We start from the raw sequence: 27,832 nt of genomic DNA on the forward strand, positions 1-27,832 counted from the left end.
TCTTGACTGGCATGTGCAAGAGGTACCCAGGTCTCGGTGGCCGGAGCGTGGTGCAACCGGAGGTCGAGGATGAGGGTGCGCTGGTGGCTCTAGATGACCTTTGTCGAGTTGAACAGTCGGGGATGATACCACCTTCTCCTTTCTTGGCGAAGGATGTTACTTCGGCATATCTTCATGCTTAAGTGGTAGAGGGTCCTTCCTAGAGGTTCTTAGCTGTTCTCGATCCAGGTGAACCTCAATATCCTATAGTTGACATAGGCGTTTTGAATGCCTTTGCATTTTTCCTTGTTGTAATTGATGAAAGAATGATGGCTTGATACTTGTTCTTCTCACATATGGCGCCAAATTGTTGACGGTGAGAACTCGTCAACAGTATAGGATCGGAAAAATCAAAGTGCATTGCAAAAACTATGTCGAAAAAAGATAGAAAGAATTTGAAGGAGAAAGATGCAGAACTAAAATGGAGCAAAAAGTTTATATTCCTTAGTCATCTAAGCTTACAAAGAATTTCCCCACCCCTTAGCTTGAGGGGTTGAAGCCTATTTATAGATGGGCTCTGGTTGCCCCTGATACAAGGTGGTCCCAAGGGACAAGATCATACGTAGGTACATTGTCAGGGTAGTGGTGTAGTACGTAGAGGTATCGGCTCTCGTACATTGTCAGAGGCATGCACTACGTGACACCACTTCATGTACTAATTTCTGTCACCACTACTTTTCGGGCACTGATGTCAGAATCACGCATTCGCCACGTTTATAGCTGTATATCTCATACTCATACGCGTGTCTTGTACCCGATGGTCCTTCTTTCATTTTAAGGTACAATTTCCCTCCAAGCTTCTTCATATTTTTCTAAGTGTAAGAGAACATCATGAGCTCTACATTAGCGTAGAAGGGACTTCCTTTATAAGGTTTCCATGTTGAGGCACTTCCAAGAGGTAGGCCTTAGGAAGTGAGCCCTTACCATGGATCAACCTCGCGTTACGGGGTTTGCAGAACGATGCCTCACATAGCGAGGCATCTAGGTATATGGTTCCAGCGTTTAGCATCTGGTCATGTAGCACCTCACTATGCGAGGTGCCTCCTTCACTCACTCAACCTCGCATATCGAGGCACCTTCCTCCTTGCGGGCCTCGCACTAAGTCAAACAAGGCTCTAAGCCTCACGCAACAGCGCATAGCGAGGTGCCTCCCTCCATTTGCTCAGACTCACACAGCGAGGTACTTTCCTCTTTGCGGACCTCACACCAAGCCGACAGAGGCTCTAAGCCACGCGCAAAGGAGTCTTGACCTTAAGGCGCCCATGAATGCTAGAATAATGCGAGGCCCTTGCTTACCAAGGGGTGCGCTAAGTGTTGGTGGGGGCATGTGCACACGTCTAAGGCTATTTGGTCCTCATACAACGAGGCCCTCGCCCCTTCGATGCTCACGCCCATATGCGTCGATGGAAGCTTCAAGGGAAATTATACCACATTCACACAAATATTACCTTTTTGTATATTTGGCTAGCTAAAACATATTATATACCCATTTCAGTTTTATTAATGAAAATTCACAATTTAAATTTTCAAATAATTTAGGTTTTTTAATTAATATTTTTATTTTCATTTAAAAAAATTATATATTTAATTCTATTAATTAATATACTAAAAATAATTATTTAATTATTTAATTATTTTTTTATTTTTTTTTAAAGAAAAACAAAAACCAATGATGACTCGTGATATGAGACATTGAATGTATACAAAGTCTCTCCAAGGGAGACGTTGTAGGTACCCTATGGTGACTCTCTTGGAGAGACTTTGTAGACATTCAACATCTCCACCTGGGATTCATCGTAGTGTGTAAACCGTACACTCTATGATGACTCCCAGGGGGAGACGTTGAATGTCTACAAAGTCACCCCATTAGAGTCATTGTAGGACCACTTATGATAGCTCATCCAACAACGTCTCTCTTGGGGGAAACATTAAATGTCTACAATGTCTCCCCCATATATCCATTCAACTCCTATTTTGTTGTAGTGAATTATTAAAATAATTTTATTATTTTCTTAAAAATAAAATGGTATTAGGGGCGGCAATGTCGCCCCTAATAATCAAGTATCAGGGGCGACTGTGACATATAAGGGGCGACACATTGGGGGCTACACAGTCGCCTCTGATATTAGAATATTAGGGGTGACACATTAGTTATCCCTAATTTACACAATTAGGCACATTTTATTAGGGGCAACACATCAGGGGCGACTTTTATGGTTATTAGGGGCAACATGCGTCGCCCCTAAAACTGATTTTTGTTGTAGTGATTATTTATTTGTTTAATTTATATAAGGGTAAAAGTAACATTTAAAAATAATGATAATTTGATTAAAAAATCATATATAAGAGTAGAATAAAAATACAAATTTCATTTCATTCCATTCCATTTCATACTATATCAAATATAATAATTCGTATACAGTTACTAATTCCAAGGTCTCTACCAAACAAAAGAATTAAAATTTCATTCCTATTACTATTACCATTATCATTCAATTTTTGTTTCGCAACCAAATGCCACCTAAGATTAAAAATATGTTGAAGTACAAGAGTGATGGTTCCAATTCATTTAGGCATTTTTTGTACCTTGGATTTTAAGTAGGGATGTGTGGCAGGCGGATTACGCGGATTTTGGGCAATTTGTGTGGTTTTTTTTATTTGGCGGTTTTAGAAAAATGCAACCCATAACTGCCCAACAATTGTGTGGTCTAGGCCGTTTTTTCATGGGTACATTTATGCAGTTTTATGGGCAGGATGGGTTGATTTAATGTTCAAAATTATCAACTTATTATATTTTAAAAAACAAAAAATTATAGACTGTAAAGTTCAAACTTATACCACTACTACTACAAAATTGTACTTAGACGACATGCATGAGATGATGTTTGTGGTAAAGCTGTCGTGTCATGTTAAAAATATACATGACACAACAGTCGCTCACAAACTGTTGTGCCATGCAAATTAAAACTCACATGAAACGACAGTTCTAATGAGACTGTTGTAACATGTCTATTTTTAACATGAGACAACATTTCTACTTAAACTGTTGTCTAATGCAATACAATTTTTCTAATCAAGTACTAATTTAATTTGTATTTTTTAATATAATTTAATATATTTTATTTAAATATATTAATTAATAATTTGCAACACACAAAATAGCTAATAGTTAAAGAATGAGTTTTGTTTTTAAATGAGTTATGCAAATAATTCTTTAAATATTTTAATATTTTTTTGTAATATTAATTGCTAATTGAATTACTTATTATATATTTAATAAAATAAGATTTCTTTTATTAAAAATTCATTAATGATGGTGCTGTTTGGTAACACTTAAAAAATAGGTTTTTATTTAGTTAATCAAATATTTGAGAATTGAACATAAAACAGTGTTTGGTAACTTTATTTTTATTTATTATTTTTAAAATTTTAATTAAAATTCATTAAATTTTGAAAATAGAATTTTTTTTCACTTTTAATTTTTTTTAAACCGTTTCGACTTTTTGTTTCTTTTTTTCTTCTCTTCTTCAAATCAACACCTCATTTCATATTGTTAAACAAAAAATAAAAATAAAAGTTATCAAACGCGTTTATTGTTTTTTTAAAAAAAAAAAAACACGTTTGATAACTTTTATTTTTATTTTTTGTTTAACAATATGAGGTGTTGATTTGAAGAATAGAACAATAAAAAGAAAGGAAAAGTCGAAAGCAGTTTAAAAAAAATTTGAAAGTGAAAAAAAATCTATTTTCAAAATTTAATAAATTTTAAAGAATAACAAATAAAAATAGAATTACTAAACATATTTTATATTTAATTGTTAAATTTTTAATTAATTAAATAAAACACTATTTTTTAAGTGTTACCAAACAATATAATTTTTTTTACTAATTAAACACAATCGATACTTATTAAAAATTTATAGTATTAATTTTATTTTTTTCTTTTAAAACTAATAAAAACTATTTTTTAAAAAATAGATTATTTTTTCTCTTTTTTATTTTGTAAAGAATGACTTATTTCTAGGTTAAAAAATTGCCCCAGTAATCGTGAACCCCTCCACCCTCGTTTGACCTTGCGCGCAGCACCTCCTCCATGACAGTGCCCCCCACCTCCGTTCGACAACCCTGGACAACACCCCAAGATAGTAGCCCAATCGTCGTTCGACCCCAGGACAACAACCCCACCATTGCTCGACATCCACAACAATTCGTGTGACTGGAGTCAACCTCTCTTCTCGGGCGACTGGATTCTTCCTTTTCAGGCGACAACACCTCAGGTGCGCTACGGATTCTCCAGGTATGGACCTCTGCCCTCTCTCATATATGTTCATAGCTCACACCATATTAGAGCAATCACTGGAGTCCAAATTGCTTTCTTTCCCTTTTCTTTATTTTTTTTCCTCTCAAAGTTCAAACTCCCAATAATTCTTCTCAACTTTCTTTCTTCTGATTTCTGGGATTGAAGATTCAGAATGACGAATTGGGCCTTGATGAACTATTGCCAGCATGATCAAGTTGTCTTCTTGACCACTATTGGAGTCTTCACCATCGTTATCCTCTTGGTAAGTTTTTTTTTTTTTTTTATGAATAAAACACCCCTTTAAGCTATGTTTTGTTTCTAAGAAAGAAAATGAAAAAAAAAAATGGAGTCTTTTGTTTTGGTTGATTCAAAGTGTCAACGGGTAAAGTCAACGGAACCATAAAAGGGGACGCACTCGCACATGATTTTGATTCTTCGTACATTTTTTTCTCAAAAATCTGAGAGTAGTATTTCCTTTGTTTCACCATGTACATGTGCTTTAAAATTAAAGACGAGTTTCCCATTTCTTTCTTTTTGTGATCTTGAACTTTTTAAACTTTGGGTCTCTTTGTAGAGTTTTGTTTTGTTAAATCTTACCTTGATTTGTTTATAAAAATATAGAAGTTGTCCTGTATAGTAGAAGAGCTACTATTAGTACAAGGGCTAGTCATTTAGAACCTGCTTGGTTTAATAAGTAAGACTGTATGTATGGGTGTACTCTAAATCTTGAATATGGCATATAGGTTTTCTCTTTTGTGTAATTTTTCTTTCGTAGACTCTTTCTATTAATTTAGGAATGTATTCACCAAATTTTATGAAAAATAAATTATAGGAATATTGCTTTCTACTTATCATAAACACCTACAAAGATAAAACATACAAGTTTTGCTTTGCTTAAATGGAATGCAGACATTTTGATGATAGAATTAATGTGCTAGAGACTAGTAGTATAGTAGTGGGATGATCGAGACATCTTGTGATTAGCAACTGTCATATATCTGTTTGGAGTGTAAGAAAGGGGGAGATGTTGGTCAAAATGGAGAGACACTGAGACGTATAGAGAAACACGGTTGTATGTGAAAATTATTTATTAGAAGTGATTTTGTTTGTTGCGCTCTGTATTTCTTTTGACATTGGTTTTAACACAATGAAATTTACTTGGTCAAACTTATGGTACGGAAGTAGAAAATAGAAAGAAAGGGAAACTTGTAATAGCTACTTTCAAAAGATCTATTGGGTCATCAGGGTCTGAGGTACATTTGAGTAGAGTGTACGAGTTTTTAACAAGGGAAGCATGGATCAAAATGATAAGCATCAAGCCAAACCAAATGATAGAGGCTAGTGAAAATTGACAATGAGATGGCTGCAAAGATTCATTGGGTTGAGTTAGCTTTCAACTAGTTGATTTGACCGATCCACTTTAAAATGACTGTCAAGTTTGCAGGCTAATGTAGATACATCTAACCTAGCTACCTAGAAAAGGAAAAATTATTAATAATGAAGAGTGGTAAACAGAAAATGTTGAAGGACTACTGGGCCGTATTCATAACAGAAAATGTTGAAGGACTGCTGGGCTGTAGTAAACAGCTGTGTTTATTTTACAGCTGTATTTATTTACCTAATTTCTTAAATAGATACTAATATGATTAGGACCAGACTTAGAAGGATCATCTGTTAGGCATATGAATCCTATCATTTCCTGATTTTATGTTTTCTGCCTCTTCCTTTTCTGTGTGCTTTCCTCTATTTATTAGTGGTTTGTGATGAATAAAAGATAGATTATTGAGATTTGAGACCTAATAGCTTAAAGGAAATAAAAATGAGACGATTTTGGTAAAAGCCAAGATGGTCTGAACTTTTAATAGTCTTGTTGATAGCTTTGGCAAACTTCATATTCAATTTGGCAGCTCTAATGACATTAACTTTTTTGTTGTGCATGTTGTAGCTCTGGAGAACAGTACTACTCACACCCTTTAAGCTCATCACAGTGTTCTTGCATGAAGCAAGTCATGCTATTTCTTGCAAACTCACATGTGGTCATGTTAGAAGCTCTTCACCTTTCCCCTCTTTTGTACTCAATGCTTATATTGTGAAGTTAGTTCATGCACTTAATCCTCATTTCCGTGGTTCCTGAAGTCAGTCATGCAAACTAATATGATCTCATGTGTAGGTGGAGGGAATCCAAGTCCATGTAAATGAGGGTGGCGTCACACAAACGCGTGGTGGTGTATACTGGTTGATATTACCTGCAGGATGTAATACACTTTTTTCCCTAGCAACTATTTTTTCTATGGTCCACGCCCTACTTTCAAGTTTGTTAAGTGGAAATAAAACATTGCATGCTTTTCTTTGATAGAATATTCATGAATGTATTTCCTTTGTCTTTGCATTCCTTAGTTCAATTGATTTTTTTTTCAATCTGAACAAAAAAAGCTTCACTTCAATAGACCTTTTTTTTTTCTCAGTTCTTTATGTATTCAAGGTGTTTCTTACGTGCGTCAATTATACATGTTGGCCTTGCACTTGGTTTCTGGCACTGAACTACCCTTAAGAATTTCTTATTACTGATTATTCTTTCAAATTGCATACACCAAGTTCAATTGTAGTAAAACTGAAAATGAGGTCTTTGTAAAGTCAGTAGAATTTTTTATTTCTTTTGATATTGGTTTTACATTTCTTGTCAATTAGCATGATGTGTTTCCATGGCTTCATGCTTTATACGAAATTTTACATACTCAGATCTTGGCTCATCATTCTGGGGAATGACTTTGATACTCGCATCAACAAATCTCCTCACTGTGAGAATTGCTGCTGGTTGTTTAATTGTTGCTCTATTTGTGGTGCTCTGTATTGCTAAAAATGTAAGATTTCTATTTCATATATTTCAGTGTTGAGAAATGCAAACATTATTGCATATTGTCTTCATTAGTTACTATGAAGTGAGCACTTATTAATTTTCCCTTTTAATCTTGTTCATTATATAGTGGACACTCCGTGGACTTTGTATCGGTAAGAAACTTTATTGAGTTGTTTAAAAGTACTGTCAATTTTATATATTCAAATGCTTCCTTACCATTTTCTGATTCTTACTGGTTGACTCTATCAGGATTCATCATTTTCCTTGCTTTAATTTGGGTTCTGCAAGAAATGACAACAGTCCGTATTCTCCGTTACGTTATTCTCTTTATAGGTACTTTTTTATCTTATTATTTTTGTGGCAAAACTCCTTTATTAGTTTTTATACTTATTATCACATCTTTTTGGATGGAGATTTACAGCTGTAAATGTTTGATTTGGTTAATTGCAGGTGTGATGAACAGCTTGTTTTCAGTATATGGTATGTGCCACCACTCATCTTTAGCAAGTAACCTATTGATTACCAATTCTACACTTGTGTTTGATATTCAAATACATATGACAGATATCTATGATGATTTAATATCTTGAAGAGTCAACTCCAGTGATGCTGAGAAGTTTTCTGAAATTTGTCCTTGTTGCAATGGAGTTGGATGGGGAGTCATATGGTGAGCATGTTTTTTAAAACTCATTTATATTAATCTTTTTATTAGTCCCTAAGCATTTGTAAAAAGTTGAGTTGGTTCAGAATTTTAAATTCAACGACATACCATAACTTTAAAAAAGTCTTAATCTTTAACATGGCTTTCCTTTAAAAAAAACTTAACAGAAATGGCACATCATTAGTCTCTACATTTTGAAAATATCATTTAATTATTCCCCAAACTTTCGAAATGTTGTACCTTTAGTTCGTAAGATGTGTCGTTCTATATTAAGCTTGATTGAAACTGTGCTATTATCTTGGTCTGCGAATATTTGGTCGTCAAATCAATTTTAATGATTCTAAAGTTTAGGGATCAGGATGTAATCATGTATCATCTTGTATAGTTGAGATCACATTTCAATAAGGTAAACTTGTAAAAGAGAGCATGTATATTTTCTCCATGTAAAATTATATTTTGCTAATCTTAATGCTTTGCTTACACTTGCAGGGGAATGATATCATTTACATTTCTTTGTGGATCAATGTATTTGGGACTTGTCATCTTATCATGAGGTACAACCTACTTTCTTCTAGTGTTTGCAATGATTTAACATATATTTATATTTGATGAGAGCAAACATATATTGCATTTATAGCCTATAATTTATAGGTACAATGTCATTTGTGAAATTCCTTTCTCTGATACTTGTGGCATAATTGTATTAAATTGTTTAGTTCACTATTACTGTCATTCAAATTTATTTGTAAACTGACCAGTATTTTGTTGAAATTGTTTGTTGGTTAGTGTGGATACTTTCAATTTATGCTGGATAATTGAAATTTAATACAATGTATTACATTGTTAGGATATTTACTATTAAATTAATGTTTTCAGCTTAAGAAGCTTATATTTTTTTTCTCCCCACACATTTATGTTGTTTGAAGAGACCTTAAAATTTTCTTAGTACTTGATGTGTCAATGGTAATTTACTTTATAATTGTTGAAAATATATTTTCCAATAACAACCCTGGACAACAATAAAATAAATAATAATAATAATAATAACAATATATGTGTATGTTATCCTATTTAAATCATTTCATTGGAATGGATTTATGTTCCTCAACCGCACTACTAGACTTGTTTTGTGCTAGACATCAAATTAAAATGGAAAGCAAACGAGATTGTGTGATTTGCTTAGAACTTGGAGATTTATTATTCTGGCAGTTTTCTGTGAAGAATGTTAGCAAATCTTTAATAGCTTCGCTGTTTAAAGATTTATTTTATGGCTAAATTTGTTTTTTTTTTTTTTTCTTGTTCTTTCCTTTTCAAGATTAGAGTCTTGGGTCCAAACTCATCTTGGGGTTGCAGAGAACTCATATATCTGTGTTTCATTTCAAATTTTGTAGCCTGATTCAATTGATACTAAAAAATATTTATGCCTTCATTCTTTTAACCCTTTTTATTGAAGGTTACATGTGATTATTTTCATAATTTTTTATAAGAGCTTTTTATTTTACTCATATTAATCTATTCTTGTAGAGGCTGGAGAGTGATTTAAACAATTGACATGAACTGCTTAATCCAATGTGTATTCATATATTGTAGAAGAGCTACTATTGGTTTGATTCTTCTTTTGCTTCTTGTTCATGTTGCAGTCCAAGTTTAATTTTATTGATTTGGTTCTCAAGTCTTGCTATCTTACCTTCCACCATAGCTATTAATCGAACTTCTCCTAAATTTCTTTTGACAGCTAATTATGAAGTTCTTTCTTTTGATAGCTTCTTTGAAGAGTCCCACATTTTTGTAACTAAACTGTAAAAGTTTTATCCATCTTTTAAAGCTAGACTGATAATTTTTTGTTCTTAGTATTTTGCTTGTGACAACAATAATCCTGACTGCAATTTTGTTGGTGTAATTTGTGCAGACCATCATGGTTAGTAGATGGTAACAGAATCTCTACAAAGATCAAGAGTGCCTCTAGCAACCATGATCTTGAAAGAATTAATTGGAAAAGCAACCCCGCTAGAGCCTGTCCTAATTGTGAATTTGTGATTGACAACAATGAAGTAAGATTTCCACTATTTCTTTATCCTCTGTGAATACAGATTGTGTTTTGTTTCGGACAATAGTAAGCACTAAATAAAGACTGCAGTCAATAATAACTAACTACACATGACTTTACAATGTCGTCAATGATTGTAAACTATAATTTCAATTTTCTATTTCTTTGTTTGTTTGAAACATTAGTTGGATATATTAGTTGGTAAAGAAAACTCCTCTGCCCCTAGAAAATTGCATTGAGATAAGGACTTGTGCAAGTACTGGTAGTAAATACTCTCTCTCTTCTTTGCACAGATATAAAAATGACCTCTTCATCCTTCTCTTCCTTACTCCTCTCTGCATTTTCACAGAGGCGCTCTTTAATTTTTCACAAACTGTTCGACCTTCAAGGCCCCCCTTCTCTGACCTCTCTCTCTGCTACAAGTTCTCCAATAGCCCAATTCTCTTTTCTTGATTTTAGAGAGCCCCTCTCTCTCTCAGTGCAGTGAAATTGTTCAGCGTTTACTCTCCTCACTGCGAAAAATATTGATTTGATAAATCTCTCTTCATATTTCACCCCCATAGACGAGAACAGTATTAGTTGAATTTGTGTCTCTTCATTTGTAACATGTCTATTTGATAAATATCTGAATGGCTCTAATACAGGAACAATATTCTTTGAATTTTTATGGTTGCTTTATTTACTTATTTGCTTTCATTTTACTCAAACCAAAAAATCCATCTAAATGAAAAAAACTATTCGTGAATAGCTTTTGGTTTTTCTATAGTTATATTAAAGTTTTAGTTTGCTTACCTAGTTTGGGCTCCAATTTTTGCTTTTTCTATTGATTTGGGCCTTGATGTTTGTGTTTATTTTCTTTTATCTCATTTAATAGGTTGGAAGATAAATGGTCATTGCTTCTCATCTGACTGTTTCTAAGGCTTTGTAAGATTATTAATTTTTTTTCCATGTTTCCTATAGTCTATTTCATATTTTTTTTGTCTTAAAAAATGTATATTTTTTATGCATAAGTTCTCAGATGTGGTAGTGAATCCTAAAAAAATGGAGGGTGGGAGAAAATAGCACATAGAATTCAGAAAAGTGAAATGATTTCTTATTCTTTACACACTTTGAATCATCAAACAAAAATGAGCCCTTAAATTTATAGGTGATGTTTATGCCCCTTTCATAAATGCCCAATTACAACTGTCATCGAAAGTTTTTGCTCTTGATGGTTACTATAATTTAATGTTTCTATTGTGTAGGAATTTTGGTACAATAGCAGACTAGGAGTATAAAGACCTTGGCATATTTGCATCTACAGTTAGTATCCCTTTGCATAAAGAGTTTTATTAGATATATTTGAGTGTCAAGTAAATAGAAATCCAACTCAAGTGGCAAAATTGATTTTTTTTTTAAATCATTAATTGGATAAATCGTATAGGTGTGCCAGTTTTATATGTGTGTCTTTGTTTTCTCATACCCAATAGCAAGTGTCCTGATTTTTTGCTCTTGGTGAGTTCCACAATTTGAGTGCTTTTGTTGTGTAGGAATTTTGGGACAGTAGCTGTAACAAGGTCATTGAATATACAACTGAAGTATCCTTCAAAGGGCTTTATTAGGTCTATTCAAATGGAAAATATCCATGGCTTTAAGTCAACTGGCAACAGTGGCTCAAGAGGTGCATTGATTGTTCTAGAAGGCTTAGATCGCTGTGGAAAAACAACAGTCTAGTAGTCTACACAAGTACTTGGAAGGATTGGGGCATTCAACTGAATTATGGCGATTCCCAGACAGAACAACAAGTGTGGGGCAAATGATATCACCCTATCTTTTCAATGAATCTCAACTTGATGATCATGCTATACATCTTCTTTTCAGTGCCAACCATTGGGAGAAGAGGTTAGCTATGTCATTCTAAATTTTTTATATGCATTGGAGTTCATTATTGCTTTATGGTTGATTTAGATAACGAATAATTTTTTTCTTCTGTTTATTTAGCCTTTTTTATTATTTATTGGTTCTTGAAACAAAAATTGGCTGAGTTCATATCTGTAACTGGTTTAATGTGGTGATGGATGATATGTTGATTTAACAAAAGTCATGGCACTGCTCTTATCTTTCAGATTATTCAGAGGGTAAAGACAGTCCAAATGGATGGCTAGTGGTGAAATAGTAAACTATTTGTTGAATATTTGGTTTGTTAAATTAAAAAAATATATTCAGATTATAATGCTTCCTATCATTGCTGTTGTGATAAATGTTGGACTTTTCATTAAAACCATATTGTATGACAGAAGCAAACGTGGGATTTTTGAAAAATTCCTGTTCTTTGCAGATCCTTGATGGAAAGTAAATTGAAATCTGGAACCACCATCATTGTTGACCGGTATTCTTATTCTGGGGTGGCTTTCTCTTCTGCCAAAGGACTAGATTTTGAGTGGTGTAAGGTGAAGATATGCTTAGTTGTTTTTATAAACAATTGTTTGTATTTAATTTCTAACAAACCAGATCATCTTTGTAGGCTCCAGAAAAAGGGTTATTGGCTCCAGATCTTGTAGTATATCTTGATATACCACCAGAGGTAATTAAGTTATATAATTTTCAGGTTAGTATGTAAATTCATGAATGTACCAATTTTGGTTACTGCCAATTTTGAGGTTATAACTTTTTTACAATGAATGATACATGGTTTTGGACCATTTACACAATCTAGATACAAAGCTCTCCCTGATGTTCAATCTGCCTTATTTTAAGTTTTAAACCTCCAGGAAGACCTTTAATTGTAGTTTCTCACATGGTGAAAAGGCATCTATATCTTTTCTTTTTTTTGGTCTAAACTTTGTGCTGAACTGCAACATTACATTATGATTCTCAAAAAGTCGTAGAAAGAGGAGGATATGGAGGAGAGAGGTATGAGCAGCTGGAGTTTCAGAAGAAAGCTAGGCAATGTTACAAGGCTCTCCATGATGCTTCTTGGAAGGTCATTTTGTGTTTCGTTTGGTGACAAGTAATAAAGCATAATGCAACTTTAAAAGTCATCTTTTTTTTGTAATATTGATTAAAGTATGATAATAGAGAGATGGGTTATTTCATGAGCAGTCACATATGAGGAACTAAAACTACTAATTTATGTTATTTCATTTGCTCATTAGTAAGGATTGTCAATATTACTAGTCCCTTGCATAAGTTCTTCATTTGTTTATATATTTAGGAGAAGTAATTTATAAGTCATTAGCAAGTGCATATGAATATATTTTGTTTGAAGTTACAAATTGTAATATATAATTATTCTCAAAAACACCTAAAAGGTTGGAGAAGCAAGGTTCTTTAAATTGAGGCTTGTCTTACATATTCCGCATTTGCCTCGATGAATTTTTAAACCAACTTATGATTCTTACTCTATAAACAGAGCATTGCACTTTAGCTTGAATTTTTATTGTTAACAGTCAACTTATGGTCATATAAAATGTTGTGTTACATGTAATTACCTTCTTTTTCAGTTTTGAGTTTCTTTAATCGGTGATTGTCCAGAGTTTTGAGTTTTCAATAGATGATAAAGACGCCAAAATGTCATATAACGGAGCAGATAGATTATATAGATCATCTTATGTTAAATAAGTATAGTATGAAATATATGAATTTCTAGCCTTGGTAGTGGCACATTGCTAACTCTGTTAGGAGTTCTTTCATCTGCATATAATGATTGAATATTAATGATTTTGTTGAATATGTGTTTCTTTGAATGTGGTGTTTTATTACTTGTGATTTATTTGTGAGAGTGGAAGTGTTTACTTGTGGTATTTGTGAGAGTTTCAAGAAATTAGAAAAATACAACAAGAAAGGCGTAATCATTTACAATACCCTCGTAGGACTTCACGCCATAGCTATATTGAATTGGAAGCTGATTTAGTAAGTACATATATAGAATGAATTATGCTTGATTTTATGTTTTCCTCATTTGATGTTAAAATTGACCTAATTATATTATATGCAGCAAGCTAAGTGGGGCACAACAGAGCAGATAGATCGACCTATACTCTGGAAGGAGGCCAGAAAAGATTCTTCTAGCAACTATGTCACCGAGCGTGACAAGGTCATGGGAGAGGCCATCGTAAGTTGTAAAACGTTAAATGACTTTTGGTAATTTTTTTATATTTTAGTAACAAACAAATAATTGATTAAATTTTGTACAGGAAGACATGCTTGAGCAAATAAAAGAGGGCAAACTGATTGAGATCAGAAAAAATGATATCCTAACACAAGTGTTAGGTACTGCTGAGCACCTCGGTCGAGTTCGAGGCCAGAGTCGAGGTGTCACACAAAGAGACTACTTTCATAAGCCTGTGGGGGGGGGGGGGGGGGGTCTAAGGCTTGCTAGAGTTGCCTTTTGAAATGATAACTAGAGTTTCTTGAGCGGATGAGTCATAGATAGAGTAAGGGTCTAAGAGGCTTGCTAGAGTTACCTTTTGAAATCATAGCTAGAGTTTCTTGAGTGGATGAGTCATAGCTAGAGTAACTTTTGAAATCAGAATTAAAAAAATATACTAACTGTAGTATTTAGTTAGCACTTACATAGTTATCCCAAGTGAGTTCTATATTCCAAGTGAGTTAGCACTTACATATTTTGATCTTGTAATTTTTAGATTTGGAACATACTGAGTTCTATTGATTTTGTTTGCCCGTTGATTCTATCTGAACTATATTGTAATTACACAGGAAATTATGAATGAATATAGTTATTGAAAATAGATAAATGAAAAAAATTCTCATATTCTACATGGGACGTCGGTCTCCACAATATTGTCGTCTTATGTATTGCAGGGAACGATGCTTGCACATAAATTTTCATCTCATGTACTGTAGGAGGATGATGTTTGAGTAGGAACTTTCGTCTCATTTACTGCAGTGGATGTCACTTGCACAAAAACTGTCGTCTCATGTACCACAAGAGACAACGTTTGTATAGGAACCATTGTCTCATGTACGACAAGAGATGACACTTTTTATTTAAACCGTCGTTTCATGCTTTACATGGCATGACATTGCATGGGATGACATTATTAGAATCGACGTACGAGAGTCCATACGACGGTTTAAAACCATCGTCCCATGTCAATTTTGTAGTAGTGCACCTTTACTCATCAATGTCACCATGAATAATAATGTACACTCTGAATATCAGCACGTGCCTTGTTGAGGCAGCTCGGGTATAGAGAACTAGCTAAAAGCCATAATCAACGTTCCACGTGTCCACCTTTCATCCGAGGAAATTTGGTACGATCCCCTAGACAAATAGCTCGAGCTGATGAGTCATTTAACAACTTACCACCTGGAGCCATTGTGTAATATGTGGCATCAAAAGGCACGAGCTAACATTATGATAAGCTCATGGTACGCTAGAGGTTTGACGTACCCCAGGATCTTTATAAAGTGAACACGCAATATAAACGTGCATAAAACAAACATCACGTGTCTGTTTTATTCCCGAATTCCCAGATACACAATATAAACGTGCGTGATCAGACATCACACGCCTGATTTAGGCCATGCGGCCCATTATCTATTTTACCTATTGATTAGACCACACTTCAATGTAAAATTTAGATATTAATCATCAATGTCACAAAGATGATGTGAAGGATCAAGAGATCACGGGATGACCCCAATACCTACCTAGAGATCATTCTCTTATAAATACCAAGACCCTGGGTAGTGCAAGGGGTTGGATTCTTTTCTGGAATGCAAATACTCTGTAAAAAAATAAAAAGAGATATACAACAATAAAATTGACTCGTGGACTAGGGGGATTTTAACCTCCGAACCACATAAAAATGAGTGATTATTTTCTTTGCAGTTGATTTTCCAACATCCTTGAGCATTATCCTTTTCTTAGTACGGTTTATCATTAAGCGCTAATCCATCCTAGTTATTCATATAATTCACTGTTGGCGAAAAACCGCGTCAATAGTTTAATGCTTTCATTGAGAGGGTTTAGATTAGTGCTATCACAAAAAAATTATCATGGTGGTCACTTGTTCAAGGCATGGTAACGAAACAGATCAGCATGGTGGGCAGGAGGCTCACCATACCGCTATATCCAATGAAAAAAACCCAGAGATTCAACAACGATCGGGAAAACAACTGATGGGCCATGATGACACCGGAAGTTCAGCACCCCTACCGCCAAATCTGAACCCGGGTTACCTGATGGCGGTGGAGATGGAGAACATGCAGTTGAGGATCCGTCTAGCCAAAGCAAATAAGCAAATCAAGGAAGTCTTGGCCCGGCTACCCCCTCTTGCAACCGACATTTACGTCGGAAAGAGGCAAAGTAAGACTCACAAGTCCCGCCGGGATAGTCGGTCCAAGCCCAGTCAATTGGTTAGAACCTCAACCCCGAGTTTTGCGCCCATGTCGCACCATCACCAGGAAACTATGTTTGATGATTTTCCTAGGGACCATCAACGAGTCAGCCGGTCAGTCAAAACTTCAACCCCAAGTTTGGCTCCACCTTCGAATGCACCCAGGAGAGCTCGTGGCGATTCAAGAATGAGGTCTGGGGGGAGCTCGCGTAGACAACCTGCTTCGGCTAGCCCTCACGCGCAGCGATCGGATCGCCAGACTCCTCGGGCTGGAGGCACTGCAGCAAGGAGACCGCGGGCTAGTTTGGTCCAACCTGACAGAACTAGAATTGCGTCACCAATCGGACATCCTCCTTCACCGATAAGATATCCATCTCCTCCTCATCCTGCTCGAGACATTCCTACATACGGAAATAGCAGGAGGAATCTTCCTCCTGCCGCTCCTGCTCACCCCCCACGAGCGCGCGGAAATGTCCCAGATCCTCACCTGGACAGCAGGCTTTGAGCTTTTCTAATGGGAGTTATTGGACCAAAAGCCATCGAAGTGGCAGATCTGGTGGAGATTTGAGAAATCATCTAAGTTCGGTCCAAAGCCCTCGAGCCGAATCGCGGACCGACCTTCGAGATCGCTTCAACTCGCAAAGGGGGGATCCGACCAGAAATGAGGGTCATGCTCGCCGAGAGGATGGTCCTTCTGAAATACATGACAACGGAAATGTCCCACCAAGCCAAGCTCAAGCTTGGAGGGACAATAACCCGTCTAACGTGTATAATGGGACGGGAGCTATTGAACTGCCCCAGAACAACCAAGGGATCAAAGACCAAACCCTCGAAAGATTATCTTAGATGGAGGAGCTAATGAAGAGACTCCTGTCAGAAAAGGGAAAAGACGAATATGACTCGGGGGATGAGCTCAAGCTTTTTGCCCCCAACATCGCAGCAACGACGTACCCGTCGGGTTTCAGGATGCCCCATCTATCCAAATTCGATGGGGATGGAGATCCATCGGATCACTTGGGGATGTTCAACACCTTTATGATGGCCCATAATATTGGGCCCGACCTGAGATGCTTGATATTCCCTTCGACTCTGATCAGGCCAGCTAGGCAATGGTTTAAGCAATATAAGAAACATTCTATCAGCTCGTGGAAGAGTTTCTCCCCCGATTTCAAGAGGGTACCCCGAGCCTCTCAGGAAGTTTGCATCAAGGTGGACTCCTTTGCTAACGTAAAGCAGCAGCCCGAAGAACCCTTAAAAGCTTATCTGAGCAGGTTTGCCAACGTTGTGGCCCAAGCTAGAGACATGGACGAAAGTTCCATACTCATGGCTATGAGAACTGGAATCCTTGTTAGGGGCGACCTATGGGAAGAAATCCAGAGGAAGGGCGTCAACACCGTGGATGAATTCCTGAACAAGGCCCAGAGATGGATAAACTTGGAAGAAGCACGAGTGTCGGTCGTAGGAACCGGCCAAGTCCCTGACCAGCCCGCTGGAGTGGAAACGGACATCGTAACTACGACTCAAACCGTTGACCAGGATAACCAGGGGGGAGGAAGCAAGAGAAAGGTAAATGGTGAGGGTGGCCAGAATGGTCCAAAGAAAAACAAGCCCATGGAGAAGTTCAAACCGGTCTACGTGACTTATGCCGACCTCACGGATACTAGAGAGCATATTTTTCTGGCAAATTCTGCTCGCCTTCCTTGGAAAAAGCTGGAGCCCTTAAAAAATCAAAGGGCAAAAATAGACCCTTCCAAATTTTGTCGATTCCACAACGACATTGGTCACAACACAGATGAGATCGAGACACTCATCAGGGCCGAACCCTTGGCTCAGTATGCGTGGAATCGAGTCCCTTCCAGTCAGCTCGCTGGGCAAAGTACTCAACAAGCTCCAGAGGCTCCTATAAACCAGCCCAGGGCCCGGGTAAATCAGGATACCCCTCCTCCAATAGTAGGGGGCGAGATAACCACCATCTCCGGAGGCTCTCACCTGGCAGGCACGAGCAGAGGTGCCCAGAAGAGATACATCAATGAACTGAGGTCTCACAATGGGGTTGAGTTTATCTCGGAGTAGCATCTACCTAAACAGCAGCGATTAGAGAAACAGCCAATCAGTTTTACCGAAGAAGATGCTAGTCATGTCCAGTTCCCGCATAATGATCCTCTAGTCATAACCACCCAGATCACCAATCGGAAAGTTCGGAGGATACTAGTTGATAATGGGAGTTCAGTGAACCTGTTGTTTCGATCCACGCTAGAGAAAATGGGGTTGTCTATAACCGAGCTGAAGGCCACCTCCATGATGTTGTATGGGTTTTCTGGCGAAGGGTCAGCAGCAATAGGAACAATCAAGTTAGTAATAACCTTAGGTGAGGGACCCCGAACTATTTCCAAGCTCCTTGAGTTTGTGGTCATCGATTGTCCCACTGCATACAATGCGATTTTGGGTCGGCCTACGTTGATGGCATTCGAAGCCATAACTTCTATCCTCCACCTCGTAGTCAAATTCCCCTCCTCTACGGGGATATGTATGGTCCGAGGCGATCAGCTCGCTGCCAGGGAATGCTATAGAATTTCCATGAAGGGAATGTCACAACCCGGGCAGCAGACGATGGCCATTCAGGATGGGAGCGAGGAATCCCAAGAAGTGAGGACTAGCCCTGAGATAAATGAACCTCAGCAGGCCGATGGTGTAGGTACCACCCTGAGTGATGATGTCGACCCTAGAGTAGGCAAAGATAGATTCGAACTCCAGGCTATCGAAGAGAACGAAGAGGTAAACATCGATTCTAAAGACCCTACGAGGGTGGTTAGGCTCGGGAAAAACCTTGACGACGAGAGAAAGGCAAAGCTGCTGAATTTTCTACAAGGAAATCTAGACGTTTTCACCTGGTCTCATGAAGACATGGTAGGGATCAGCCCGAGCGTCATCATGCATACCCTTAACTTGGACAAAAGACTGCTTGCGAAGTCCCAGAAACAGAGGTGTCTGGGCACGACCTGAGCTGCGGCCCTAGAAGAGGAAGTAGCTCGACTTTTAAAATGAGGCTTTATTCGCGAAGTAAAATACCCGATCTGGGTCGCCAATCCTGTTCTGGTCCCAAAACCTAACGGAAAGTGGCGGACCTGCATCGACTTCTCTGACCTGAATACAACATGTCCCAAGGATTGCTTCCCCTTGCCACAGTGGGACACGAGCTCATGTCCTACATGGATGCATACTTTGGTTATAACCAGATCACTATGAATCCCATGGACTAGGAGCATACAAGCTTCATGAATCCAACCAACGTCTATTGTTATAATGTCATACCCTTCGAGCTAAAGAACGCAGGAGCTACATATCAGATATTGGTCAACAGAATGTTCGCTAATCAGATCGGGAAAAACATGGAAGTGTATGTTGACGACATGTTGGTCAAGTCAAAAACTGCCAATAACCATGTTCCCGATCTAAGGGAGTGTTTTGAGATCCTGAGGAAGTATGGCATGAGGTTGAATCCCCAAAAATGTACCTTCGGAGTGGCATCAAGAAAATTTATAGGTTTCATAGTCAACACTAGAGGGATAGAGGCGAACCCTAACAAAACCAGATCACTGCTCGAAATGCCACCGCCCAGGTCGCAAAAAGACGTTCAGAGTCTGACAGGAAGAGTGGCAGCCCTTAATCAGTTTATTTCCAAGTCTACTGACAAGTGTTCGCCATTCTATAACCTGCTCCGTGGGAACAAAAAGTTTGAATGGACCGATGAATGCGAGTGGGCCTTCCTCGATCTAAAAACACATTTAGCCGAGCCGCCAGTGTTGTCTAAACCAACGGCAGGAGAGCCTTTTTTTCTTTACTTAGCTGTTACGGAAGATGCGGCTAGCACCGTGCTGGTCCGGGAAGAGGACCGAGTTCAAAAAGCCAGTCTATTACATTAGCAAAAGACTTCTCGGAGTTGAATCGCAGTATCCTTTAATGGAAAAGATGGATTTCTTCCTTATCACAGCTTCTTGAAAGCTTAGGCCGTACTTCCAGTCCCATTCAATCCACGTCATGATCGATCAACATTTAAGGCAGGTACTATAGAAACCTGAAGCATTTGGACGTCTCTTGAAATGGGTTATCGAGCTCAGCCAATTCGAAATATTGTACATACCATGGACTACAATCAAAATCCAAGCTCTGGCTGATTTCATGGCTGAATGCACTGGATTCCAAGAGGAACATGTGGAAGAACCGGTGCAGGCCTTGTGGAGAGTCTTCGTGGACGGTTCATCTAACGAGAACGGGTCCAGAGCTAGAATCATTTTGATATCCCCAGAGGGGCATCGTTTCCACTCCGCGTTACGGTTCGGGTTCGAGGCGTCCAACAACGAGGCCGAGTACGAAGATCTATTGGCTGGGCTTAGAGTGGCAAAGGAGTTGAAGGCCAGGGCCATCCGGTACTACAGCGATTCCCAGTTCGTGGTAAACCAAGTATTAGGAGAATACCAAGCGCGAGGAACCACGATGGCGGCTTACCTGGCCAAGGTGAGGAAAGAGCTATCTGAATTTGAATATAGCCTAGTCGAGCAGATCCCTCGTGAGCAGAACACCAATGCTGATGCTCTAGCAAAACTTGCTACCTCCAAGGAGGTCGAAACCTTGAACCTGATACCGGTGGAATTCTTGGAAAGACCAAGCGTGGTGGAGAATACAAGGGAGATCAAGATTATCGACACCAGGCCAACGTGGATGACTCCCATAGTCGGGTACCTTACAATAGGGAAGTTACCCGATGAGAGAAATGATGCGAGGAAGATACTCTATCAAGCTCCTAGGTATACAATCGTAGACGAAACATTGTATCGATGTGGCCTGTCTCTGCCTCTTCTGCGATGTGTTCTGCCAAAGGAGGCTAAAACTATTTTGCAGGAGGTGCATGAAGGCTTTTGTGGAGATCACACTGGGGGGCGAAACCTAGCCTTGTAGATATTGAGGCAAGGATATTATTGGCCCACTCTATCAAAGGACTCAATTTCCTACGTTCGAAAGTGTGACAAATGCCAATGGTTTGCCACGATCGCCCGAGCTCCACCAGTTGAGCTAAAGATGATCTCGTCCCCATGTCCATTTGCGGACTGGGGAATTGATTTAAATGGAGCCCTGCCCAGGGGAAAAGGACGATTTCGCTATGCAGTAGTCGCCATTGATTATTTCACAAAGTGGGCAGAAGCAGAGCCCCTGGCAACAATAACGTCGAAGAGAGTCCTCGATTTTGTGGTTAAGAATATCGTTTGCCGATTTGGACTGCCAGGGAAGATCATATCAGACAATGGAACCCAGTTCAATAGCGACCTCTTCACCGAATTTTGTGGAAGACATGGCATAATTAAGAGTTTCTCCTTAATGGCCTACCCCCAGGCTAATGGGCAGGTCGAAGCTGTGAACAAGACGCTCAAGGCAAGCCTTAAGAAGAGGCTAGACGAGGCCAAGGGAGTTTGGCCCGAGCAACTCCCGCGGGTACTATGGGAGTACCGGACCTCACACCGAACTTTGACGGGGCACACCCCTTTTTCCCTGTCTTTCGGAAGTGAGGTCGTCCTTCCTGTCGAAACAAAGATAGTTACGCATAGGATCCAGACCTTCAGCCGGGAGTAGAATGATACATTGCTTAGCGCGTCCCTTGACCTGATTGATGAAAAGCAAGATTCACAGCTACAACTCGTGCATTATCAAGAAAAAGTCACTCGTTACTTCAATTCAAAGGTCAAGAAGCATGTCTTTGGATTAGGAGACCTAGTACTCCGAAGGGTGTTTCTAGCAAGCAAGGACCCCAAAGATGGTGCCTTAGGCCTGAGCTGGGAAGGGCCCTATCAGATAATCAAAATCGTACAAGAAGGAACTTTCAAATTAGCCCGACTTAATGGATGGTACCACTGTCCTGGAATGCTATACATTTGAAAAAGTACTATCAGTGATCAAACCACCTGTCTATGTAAGGCTTGGATATAAAAGCCATTTAATTTTAGAAGAATATATAAAAAAAAAATGTTTATGGCACATTTGTGTCTTTGTACGATTTCATTTGTATGTTAGTTCAAAGTAACCCAGAAAGCTAACTTCCTGATTACTTGGGGGGCAGATAACCCGAGGACCAGGTTCCAAAACTTAGAAGTTGGTTAAATTGATTAACAATGTTTTTCTAAGGAAAAAGCAAAGTATTCAATAAAACTAACACGAACTAAGTTTTTAAATTAAATATCCTCAACATGACCAGGTTCCAAAACTTAGAAGTTGGTTAAATTGATTAACAATGTTTTTTCTAACGAAAAAGCGGAGTATTCAATAAAAATAACATGAACTAAGTTTTTAAATTAAATATCCTGGACACGACCAGGTTCCAAAAATTAGAAGTTCGTTAAATTGATTAACAATGTTTTTTCTAAGGAAAAAGTGGAGTATTCAATAAAACAAACAGGAACTAAGTTTTTAAAATAAATATCCCGGACACGACCAGGTTCCAATACTTAGAAGTTGGTTAAATTGATTAACAATGTTTTTTCTAAGGAAAAAGTGGAGTATTCAATAAAACTAACATGAACTAAGTTTTTAAATTAAATATCCTGGACACGACCAGGTCCCGATACTTAGAAGTTGGTTAAATTGATTAAGGCTTTTCTAAAGAAAAAGTGGTGTCAATAAAACTAACGCGAACTAAGTTTCTACCGAACACATCATAAAATATGAGAAAAAAATTGAAGAACAAGTAAAACTTGGATAACTAAAATTAATAAATTGTCTCGATGAGAATAACCTCGTGCTTAGCATTTACAAATGAAAAATACAAAATAAACTAAGACTCCCCAGGACGCCCCGAAGAGGTCACATCCTCGATTTCTTGCTCGCCGACGGCAGAGGTCTCCCCAGTCTCAGAAGGCGGCTCTTGTTGAAGTCGAGCTTTAAACTTCTCAAGATATGGCTCCCACACCTCGGGGGCCAGGAAAGAGAAGTTGTCGTCTTGATAGAAGGCCCAACAATGGTAAAGCATGGCCTCCATGGAGGAGCTAGAAGCCACCTTTTCTACCTTGGTAGCAACCTCGATCTCCAACTGTTTAGCCCTGGCCTCCGCGAGTTCAGCCTTCACAGCAGCCAAGGAGGCCTGCGCAACCTGCTCGCCTTCTTGGGCAGCCGTCAAGGCAGCCTTGGTACTTTGCTCTTGTTGTTGAGCAGTTGCGAGAGCGGCCTGAGCAGTTTGGAGCTCGGCCCTAAACTCTTCATTCTTGGCCCTGGACCGAGCTAGGATGCGATGTAGGGCCAAAGCCGCCTGCAAAAAAGTAAAGAAAGTTAGGCGCGTGCTGGGAAGAAAACCAAAGAATAAATTTAACTAATTAGGCTTATCATGAGGTTCATCCCCAACGCGTATTCTATGACGTTCTCGGGACTCCTCGCCTCGACCTCCCATAAGTCTTTCGGATTGGCTTTGTAAAAATGCTCCACCGTGTAGTTCGCGGTCTCATTGACCGTTCCCCGAAAGGTGTCTAGAATTTTCTCTAGATCTTAGGCGTTAACTGAGATACGCACGATGGGAGTGGGGACCGGTGGAGCTCCGACTAGTGCCACCTGGTCCCGAGCAGGGGCTAGGTGTCGTGGGGGAGGAGGCGGCATCTTCTCCGTAACTGCAGGAGTCTGACCTCTCCCCTTGGCAGGGGACTTGGAGGTTGCCCCAGCAGCAAGAGGAGTTTTCTTAGGAAGCCGGGGCCTCTTTACAAGTGGCCCGGAGGAGGGATTCCCCTCCTGGAAGATGGAGCATAGGTCGTTGTCCCCAGGCTATGCCATCTCCTCGCCTGAAACAAGAGGAAAAAGACGTTATTACACATGTAAAGTTATTATATTAAAAAGGAAATCTAAAGGTGTATTGAAAAGGTCCTACCCTCCGAGCTAGAGGAGGATACTATTGCCACGACCTCCAGCTTCGGAACTTCTATACGAGGGGGGGATTCTTAGTCTACTACTTCGTGAATCAAAGGGGGTTCTGAGTCAGGATCTGCCTCAGGATTGGACTCCTCTACGTATTGTCGGAGTCCTGGAGCAACTATACCCTCGAGAAGGGAGGGCCATGACCTAAGGTTGGTCCCATACTCCTAAAAAACGGCCGACCTAAAAGATAATGTGTCGTCTATTACTACGGTACCCCTAGGACGGTCCATGTCATGACGTAGTACTAATTGATCTATGCATTGGAGCAAGGTTGTGTTATGGTCTGGGTCGGTGTACGAGCTGGTTTGGGTTAAACCTAACTAGTTTAAGGTCTGCGGCAGCCCTGTCTAGGTCCCCAAAGGGGTATGGGTTACCTTGGCCGGAGGGACTGGCTGCTGCCCCCGATTGAGCTCATTCCAAATCAGGGTCCCGAGCAGCCTCAAGAGCTCGCCTCTTCTGCATGAGCGGCACCTCGATCTCCTCTTCCTGCTCGCCGCCATCATCGACCGCAGCGTCTCCCTCGAGAATAGGCGCCAGCTCGCGGGCTACTGGGTAATTAGCCCGCGTCCTCCTCAAGGCCAGAGTTTGGCTTGCACAGATTAACTTACACGCTAACATCGTGTCATCAGACACAAGCTGGCAGTAGTCCTTCTCACTAGGCGGAAGCCCCGCCAGAGTATCATATTGACCCCCAAGGGTCACGGATTTGGCCGTCCTCGCAAAAATTGCTGCACGATGATGCTCCAGTCAGTATACACGCGAAAAGACAGAAAAAGAAAAAGTAATAATAATTTTGCGAGTTGAGAATAGAAAGGAAACTTATGAGGATGGTTGAAGTAATGGTACTCGCAGTTACGAAACCCATTCGACATAAAGAACTGATCTTTGAAGTCGTTGGGATGGCTGGGCAGTTCGATGACTGTAGGTGAGTTCGGGAAGCGGGTCCGGTAGTAGAACCCATCGCCTCGTCCCCTTTGATCCTAGCTGTCCTTGGGACAAAAGAAGTAGAGGATATCCACAGGGGTGGGGACCTCCCACATCTGCTTCAGGAAAAGATACCTCAGCTCGGCCAACAGACAATAGGAATTCGGAGGAAGCTGAAATGGTGCCAACTTCACATAATTGAGGAAGTCGGCAAAATACTGGTCAAGGGGGAGGAAGGCCCCGACCCTTAAATGCTCATCACTGCAGGCCGCGAAGTCTTCATCGAGGGGTGCGCAGCTGCTCTCCCCCTCGAAGAAGGCCGGGCAATAAGAACGCCAGTCCCAATCTCGATGTTATGGGACAGCATTATCTTGTTGACCTTCCCTTGGGTCATGATCTTCGAGACTATCCTCTCCGCCTCAAAGTAAGCATCAGGTCCCACAACGATCTCCTTCTCCACTGTGGGACCAAATTGGGGGATGGGGGATTCTACCGCGACCTCCTTTCCCCTGTTGGATTGCTTGGACGACGAGCCGGCCGCGCTTTTCTTGGACACACTCCTTTTGGGCGCCATCTAATCGCCTAGCGAACAAGAATAAGGAAATACTTAGTAAGAAACCTAAAAGTTATGAAAGGACAAAAAACGCGGGAAGAACAAAGGATTTTCATGCACGAGCTGAGGTAATCTCAGCCCGTGGTTTGACGCCACGCGCTGCCGTGGACACACGCCTAAGTTTCCAACAGATCCCTGATGTTCAGGGATCCGTGTGTCAGGAGGGTCAGGCTATTACTTACCTTGGGGGAGAGGTTTTGAGAGAAAAAACACCAAGGAAGCGTGACCCCTAAGCTACCCAGTTTTATAACCTAAAAACCTCTCGTCTTCCATATCCCGAGTGGGTATTTCCTAAATTTACCCAGAAATTACATAGTTATGAACATCACAATCCTAGACATGTTTTAGGATCTACTCAATACGCCTAAAATTGAAACCTATGCACCAAAGTTATTCAGGAATAACCTACTGTTTATGACTATGAAATGTAGATTTGCATAACAAAAGAAAAAGAAAGGAAATCGAAACACACGAAAAACAAGAGACTTATAGTATGTTTTCCAAACGAGAGTTGCAGGCTGCATAGAAGTAGGAGTCCTAGAGAAATCCTTAAGACTGGACTCCTGGAGGGTTTTTGTGGCGAGAGTATGGGGATTTCTGGGATTTTAATCAAAAGAAGAAGACCTTTTGAAACTTGGAAGAGAGAAAATAAAGAAAAAATTCAGATGAAAGGTGATGAGTACTGAAAATTGCCAGCCCTATTTATACGTAAAAGGCATGAGGAAATGAGGATCGTTCGATCAAATTAATGCGAGATACGAGGGTCATAATTCGAAAGATAAAACAGTGGAAAAAAGGTAGCCAGACCATTTAATATAATCCTCGAAACCTAAACAGATGCCAATCATGGCGTTCCACGTGTCCAGTACTCAAATGGTGGGCATGGTCTGGATAATCGAAAAGGAAGTTTAAAAGTCTCTACCGTGAAAGTCAGCAGTGACATCATAGAACACGAGCAGGGACTTGGGGGAAAATATACGCCTTGAATATCAGCACGTACCCTATTGAGGCAGCTCGGGTACTACGAACTAGCTAAAATCCATAATCAACATTCCACGTGTCCACCTTTCATCCGAGGAAATTCGATACGATCCCCTAGACAAAAAGCTCGAGTTGATGAGTCATTTAACAACTTACCACCTGGAGCCATTGTGTAATATGGCATCAAAAGGCATAAGCTAACATTACGATAAGCTCATGGTACGCCAGAGGTCTGACGTACCCCAGGATCTTTATAAAGTTGACCACACAATATAAACGTGCATAAAATAGACATCACGTGTCTGTTTTATTCTCGAATTCCCGGATACGCAATATAAACGTGCGTGATCAGACATCACACACTTGATTTAGGCCATGCAACCCATTATCTATATTTACCTATTGATTAGACCACACTTCAATGTAAAATTTAGATATTAATCATCAATGTCACATAGATGATGTGAAGGATCAAGAGATCACGGGATGGCCCCAATACCTACCCAGAGATCATTCTCTTATAAATACCAAGACCCTGGGTTGTGCAAGGGGTTGGATTCTTTTCTGGAATGCAAATACTCTATAAAAAAAAATAGAAAGAGATATACAACAATAATAATGACTCGTGGACTATGGGGATTTTAACCTCCGAACCACGTAAAAAGGAGTGATTATTTTCTTTGCAGTTGATTTTCCAACATCCTTGAGCATTATCCCTTTTCTTAGTATGATTTATCATTAAGCGCTAATCCATCCTAGTTATTCATATAATTCACTGTTGGCGAAAAACCGCGTCAACAAATAACTTGATAAAAAAATTATTGTATCTCAAACTTGAATTTAAAATTCCACAAAAAATTCTAATAATTAGTGTAATAATTATCTAAATTATACAAATTATACAAGGAAATTTGCGGCAATAATACCTATGTAGTTAAGTTTGTTGCACTTAAATGCTTATATAAAAATTTTCGCAGCAATAATGCATACCATTAATGTTTTGGTGCAAGTGTTGGTCCGTGACTGTTAAGTCTAACCAGGGACATACGTGGCTGCCACGTGGTTGCACTTAACTCGTCTATTTATTTAATTTATAAAATATATTAAAAATCATTAAAAAAA

The 27,832-nt window shown here is 39.2% G+C and overlaps 2 protein-coding genes across 2 annotated transcripts; both read left to right on the forward strand.

Moving 5' to 3' along the window:
- The first annotated feature begins 4,201 nt into the window (after positions 1-4,201).
- On the forward strand, positions 4,202-11,490 carry LOC133792783 (uncharacterized). Its single transcript, XM_062230727.1, has 8 exons — positions 4,202-4,601; positions 6,285-6,380; positions 6,510-6,594; positions 7,079-7,200; positions 7,324-7,348; positions 7,446-7,529; positions 7,647-7,676; positions 11,434-11,490. Exons 1-8 carry the CDS (start codon positions 4,512-4,514, stop codon positions 11,448-11,450), a joined length of 549 nt encoding a protein of 182 aa, XP_062086711.1. The 5' UTR covers positions 4,202-4,511; the 3' UTR covers positions 11,451-11,490.
- Positions 11,491-12,507: 1,017 nt separating this feature from the next.
- On the forward strand, positions 12,508-14,664 carry LOC133792784 (uncharacterized). The gene is made up of 4 exons (XM_062230728.1): positions 12,508-12,866; positions 13,756-13,795; positions 13,881-13,997; positions 14,080-14,664. Exons 1-4 carry the CDS (start codon positions 12,784-12,786, stop codon positions 14,275-14,277), a joined length of 438 nt encoding a protein of 145 aa, XP_062086712.1. The 5' UTR covers positions 12,508-12,783; the 3' UTR covers positions 14,278-14,664.
- Positions 14,665-27,832: the final 13,168 nt, after the last annotated feature.

This window comes from Humulus lupulus, chromosome 7 (assembly GCF_963169125.1).
Source record: "Humulus lupulus chromosome 7, drHumLupu1.1, whole genome shotgun sequence".
Lineage (NCBI taxonomy): Eukaryota > Viridiplantae > Streptophyta > Magnoliopsida > Rosales > Cannabaceae > Humulus > Humulus lupulus.

Bases quoted from the DNA above. Each gene is read 5' to 3' on its own strand.
- LOC133792783 (XM_062230727.1), top strand. From the start codon at position 4,512: ATGACGAATTGGGCCTTGATGAACTATTGCCAGCATGATCAAGTTGTC. The intron at 6,381-6,509 runs GTTAGAAGCTCT...TCTCATGTGTAG, and splicing joins GCAAACTCACATGTGGTCAT to GTGGAGGGAATCCAAGTCCA. The intron at 7,349-7,445 runs GTAAGAAACTTT...TGACTCTATCAG, and splicing joins ACTCCGTGGACTTTGTATCG to GATTCATCATTTTCCTTGCT.
- LOC133792784 (XM_062230728.1), top strand. From the start codon at position 12,784: ATGGAGGAGAGAGGTATGAGCAGCTGGAGTTTCAGAAGAAAGCTAGGC. The intron at 12,867-13,755 runs GTCATTTTGTGT...ATACCCTCGTAG, and splicing joins TCCATGATGCTTCTTGGAAG to GACTTCACGCCATAGCTATA. The intron at 13,796-13,880 runs GTAAGTACATAT...TATTATATGCAG, and splicing joins TTGAATTGGAAGCTGATTTA to CAAGCTAAGTGGGGCACAAC.